The following is a 4,815-nucleotide window of genomic DNA, read 5'->3' as shown; positions in this document are numbered from 1 at the left end:
GGCAGGTTAATTTTATATTCTATATTTAACACTTTCAGATTAGAAAATTTGTGGAGACTTAAACCTGTTCCTCCTCATTGCTTCTGTGGTGTCTTTGGAGGCCTCTTTCTTTGGATGTTTGCTGATTTTGACTTTGAACTCATATTGGAATGGAACCCTCGGGAACCACAGGCTCCCAGGTGGGTTGCCTGTCTGTGTCCTTTGCCTCTGCTCCCCCGGAGCCCCGGCGGGGCACGAGGCGCACAGGTTCTGAGGCCAAGCTGCTCCAGTTCCAACCTGGGCTGTGTCACCTGCTCAGTGTGTGACCTTGGGCAGGGAGCTCAAGCTCTGTGCTTTGGTCTCCTCCTTATAAGGTGGGGATGTCAATAATAGTTCGCAGCAGGGGGGGTGGTGAGGCTGTGAGGACACAGTACCTGCGTCTGGAACAGAAGACACACTAGGTGCTCCGCCAACAGTACGACGACACCTCACAAGGGCACATCTGTGATAATCGTTTGTGTAAAGCAAGACTGGGGAAGGGGGCAGAAGCCTCCCCACTGCGCCGGCCCAGGCCCAGGGCAGCGGCGGGCGGGCTCACGGGGCTCCTCCATGAGTGCTTGCCGGCCGGAGGAAGGCAGGGCAGAAAGGAACGACCCCAACCCTTGCACAGCAGCCGGGGCTTAGTGCTCAGCAGACATAGATTCCAGGCACGGGGACAGCAAGGACAAGGGCGCAGGGCTTAACAGCTTTGTGGGGCGGGAAGGCGAGAGACAAAGCTGAGCAACTTGCTGAGCCGGCGGCGGAGGGCCTTGAACGCCGCGACCAGCACTCGGGACTCGGCCCTGGAAGGCGGGCGCGGTTGGGGCCCGCAGGCCCCGGCAGCGGGGCTGGGGCGGGGGCGCGGAGCCCCGAGGCCGGACCACGGCGCTGGGGGGTGCTCCAGGTACGCGCGCCGCGGCCGAGGCCCTGCGCCAACCACCTTGGCGCCTCCCCCCCTCCGCGTCCCCGCACGTTCCGCTCGCTTCCTTTCGCAGTAAACGTTCTTCCGAGCAATTCCGAGGGGACGTCTGCCGGGCGGAGGGGGAAGGGCGGCCGCCGGGGCGGGGCGCGCGGGGCGGCGGCGGCGGGCACCCGAGGGGCGGACGCGCGGCCCGGGCGCCGGCTGTCGAGGGGCGCGCACCGCCCGGGACCACGACCCGCCGCGCCCCGCGCCCCGCCCCGCCCGCGCCTCTCCCGCCGCCCCCGCCCCCGCGCGCCCCCGCCCCGGCTCCGCTCCGCCCCTCGCGCGGGGTCCGCGTCTGCGGCTGCGTTCCCCGAAAGACGAGGCTGCGCCCGGGTTCCGGTCCGCAGGGAGACCGAAGGGCGCCGCTCCCCGCGCCTCCCGCAGCCCGTGCGCCCCCCGGGATGTGAGTGCGCTCCGGCCGAGGCCCGCGCTCCACGCCCCGACCCGCGGTGAGCGCCCGGGCGCGCGCAGGAGGCGGGGGGGGGGGCGGCGCGGGGTTCCCGGGCCCCCAGCCCAGGGGTGGCGGGGGGGGGGCCGCGGCGGCGCCCCTCCCCCACCGGCAGGTACCGCGCGCTCGCACCTGGCCGTGCCCCTTTCTCTCCGGACGCGCCTCCCGCTCCCCAGGGAGGAGGAGACGCGCCCTCCCCCCGCACCCACAGGTGCCAGGAGCGGCTTGGGGCCGTTCGAGCTGTCACCCCGCCCGAGGCGGCGGACCTCTCCCCGGAGGGAGGCGGTGATGGTGGGCGCTGTGGGGAGGGGCTGGGGGAGGGGCCTTGCGATCCCGAGGGGGCGCTCGGGGGCCGCGGGGGGGCTTGGCCGGGCGGCTGGGCTCCTGACCGCGGCTTCTCCTTGCCAGGCCCGCGCCCCAGGACCTGCGCCAGCAAGCCCGCGCCCTCCCGAGCCCGCCTGGAGCATGCTGCCCGCGGCCGTGAAGGGCCTCGGCCTGGTGCTGCTGGCCACCCTCCTGTGCTCGGCGCCCGGTGAGTCTGGGGGTGGCCTGCGGGGCTGCTGGGCCACCGGCCTCCGACGGGGCCGTCACATGCACACCTGCGCCCGGACCCCAGCGACGGCAGCCGCCCCGCGCCGGTCGCCTTCACTCGTGACGCTCCAGCACCCGCCCAGGCCACGCGGGGCCCTCCTGGCTCCAAAGGGCACTGAGCAAGCAAGCGATTTCCAGCGACTTCCCTCGGGGGCTCCCAGCGCCGCCGGTCCTGCCGGGCGCCCCTTCCCTCCCTGGCTTCTGGAGCCCCAGCTGGCCTCCCATCAAGTCCTGCCTCGTCCTTTCTAGCTTGGAACTACCTGAACTCTGCAGGAGGGGTGGGGGGTGGGGGTGTGCCGGAGAGCACCGCAGGTGTGAGCTGCGTGGCTGGCATGTGTGTGCGTGTGTGCGTGGGGCCACAGAGGGTGCTGGGGGCTCCCAGAGTTCCAGCGGTGGGCTCCTCCCCCCAAACCGCCTGGAAGGCAGAGGTTCTCCCAAGGCCTGACCTCCAGGTGCCAGTCTGGCCTGGTCACTCCTGGCCAGGGGCCTGGTTGTCCTAGCAGTGCCTGCAGCAGGCGGGTGGAAGGGGGCAAGAGGGACGGCTGGTCCCCAGTTCCTCTGGTCATGCTCATCTTTGTGCCCTGCCCAGCTCATGGCTTGTGGTGCCAGGACTGCACACTGACCACCAACTCAAGCCATTGCACCCCAAAGCAGTGCCAGCCATCGGACACAGTGTGTGCCAGCGTCCGGATCACCGATCCCAGTAGCAGTGAGTCAGGACCTGGGCCTGGGTGGGGAGAGGTTGGGGGTATATCTGAGCCCCTCTGTCCTTGGCCAAGAGCACAGGTCTGTGCGCAGGACACTGCCCTGCTGTGTGAAGGTGAGCAGGTGCCTGTCCTGCCTCGGCCCCTGTGTGGCTCTTTCTGTATAGTTGAGATGGCATGGGTGGGTTGGAAAACATGGCTCTGCTGTTCAGGGGTCCTGAGCTGGGTCCTGGGCTGGGCCCTGAGGCCGAGAGGGCTCCGGTGTGGGTCCCGCCGTCTCAGCTCTGCTACCTCTTCCCCAGGCAGGAAGGACCATTCCGTGAACAAGATGTGTGCCTCGTCCTGTGACTTCGTTAAGCGGCACTTCTTCTCAGACTATCTGATGGGCTTCATTAACTCGGGGATCTTAAAAGTGGATGTGGACTGTTGCGGGGGAGACTTGTGCAACGGCGGCCCGGGGGCGGGGGGCAGTCCCTGGGCCCTGGCTGGGGGGCTCCTGCTCAGCCTGGGGCCTGCCCTCCTCGGGGCTGGGCCCTGAGGCCCTCCCCCTCACCCCCCTGCCCCAGCAGGGCTCCGAGCTTACTGGCCCTGGCCCCTCCCTGAGACGTGAGGCCTCCCTCTCTCCACCAGCTCTGAGTCCCGGCCAGTAGGATGCCTCCAGGGAACCCAGTGTCTGCAGGAGGCCCCAGGGGAGCGGGCTGGGGGCTGGGACCCCCAGGTCTCTGAGGGGAAGCCAGGCAGATCCAGGCTGAGCCCAACAGCTTGGCTGCAAGGGCATCTTCCGCAGAGAAATAAACTCACTTTTGGTCCAGAGACCCGGGTCTGAGCCTGGGTGTGGGGTGGGGCTCTGAGGAAGCCCAGGCTGCGGGCTGGAGGTGCGGGGTGCTGGGACTGGGGGTTTGTGGGTGTGCGGGGCTGCCTGGGGTGCCTCAGACCTGGCAGGCGGTGGGGAGGCGGAGGGGGTTAGAGTGGACGGAATCATGGGGCCGGGATAGGAGGTGAGGCCATGCACACAGACAGCAGACGTGCAGATATGCACACTTGCACGTGCACAGATCCACATGCTCGCTCCTGCAGACTCCGCCCGTGTGGACACTGAAACACGGACATCACAGCAGCTCCTGAACTGGCATGCCCCCACACGAGCACATCTGTGTGCACACTACTCTTGGCCCTCGGTGTCCTGCACTTTCAGGAGCACACATGCACCCACACTTTGCGTGTCCTGCTCTCACCTGCTCTTTCGTACAGCCCTGGGGTGATCGAACTCGGGGGCCAGCTCCCCAGAGTGTTGGGAGCGCTCTTGTGCCCAGACTCTGCCTCTTAACGGGATTCCCCTGCCTCCCCCACACAAGGGCGCCTCCTTGGCAGGCCCTGGAGGCGGGCCCTGTGGGGAAGCGCAGAGGGACTGGGTGCTTCGGGTGGGGGAGGCAGGGGAGGATACACAGGTAAATCTTAGGGTGCCCCTCTGGCCTCTCCTGCTCCAGCGGTGGGTCTCTGGAGTTGTCCCTACGGCCCTGGGTGCAGCCCAGTCACCGCACTCCACGGCCACGTGGGTCGTCTCTGGCCCAGGCTCACAGTGAGGTCAGCAGCCCCTCCAGGCCTCTCTGGGGTCTGGTCTTTGGCCAGCTCTTCCTCGTCCTCCTGTGGCTGACCCAGACCATGGTCGCTCCTGGGTCCTGGACTCCTGGGCAAGGCCAGTGGCTTCGCTGAAGAGCCGGCCTTGGCGTTCCCAGTGGGGCTCCTCTGCTGACACCCGGGGTGAACAGAGAGGAGAGGGGTCGCTGGAGACCGCGTCCTCTCCCCACTGGTGGAAACGGCTGGGGACTTGTCCCCCCTGACATTTCAAGTTTGCTCTGCGATGTACCCCGTCGCCGCCCCACCCCGACCTCTGTAAAGTGTGCTGCCCACCGCTTGTGTCTGCCGTTTGGGGAGCGTAGGGACCGGGCACTGTCACCTAAGGCAAGGGCGAAGAGCGGCTTGAGGATTCAGAGGCGGGAAGCTGGCGCCAGCGAGGATGCGGCGCAGTGGAGGCCCCGGGGGGTCCCTGAGGACGAGGGGCCACCCACGGGCACCAGCTTCAAACCAAC

The 4,815-nt window shown here is 68.0% G+C and overlaps 1 protein-coding gene across 1 annotated transcript; it reads left to right on the top strand.

Moving 5' to 3' along the window:
* The first annotated feature begins 1,256 nt into the window (after positions 1-1,256).
* Positions 1,257-3,538, top strand: LY6H (lymphocyte antigen 6 family member H). The gene is made up of 4 exons (XM_072774776.1): positions 1,257-1,431; positions 1,839-1,962; positions 2,611-2,730; positions 3,028-3,538. Exons 2-4 carry the CDS (start codon positions 1,896-1,898, stop codon positions 3,261-3,263), a joined length of 423 nt encoding a protein of 140 aa, XP_072630877.1. The 5' UTR covers positions 1,257-1,431; positions 1,839-1,895; the 3' UTR covers positions 3,264-3,538.
* Positions 3,539-4,815: the final 1,277 nt, after the last annotated feature.

Source organism: Canis lupus, chromosome 14 (genome assembly GCF_048164855.1).
Source record: "Canis lupus baileyi chromosome 14, mCanLup2.hap1, whole genome shotgun sequence".
NCBI classification, from domain to species: Eukaryota; Metazoa; Chordata; class Mammalia; order Carnivora; family Canidae; genus Canis; species Canis lupus.
This window is presented reverse-complemented; position numbering and strand designations above follow the sequence as displayed.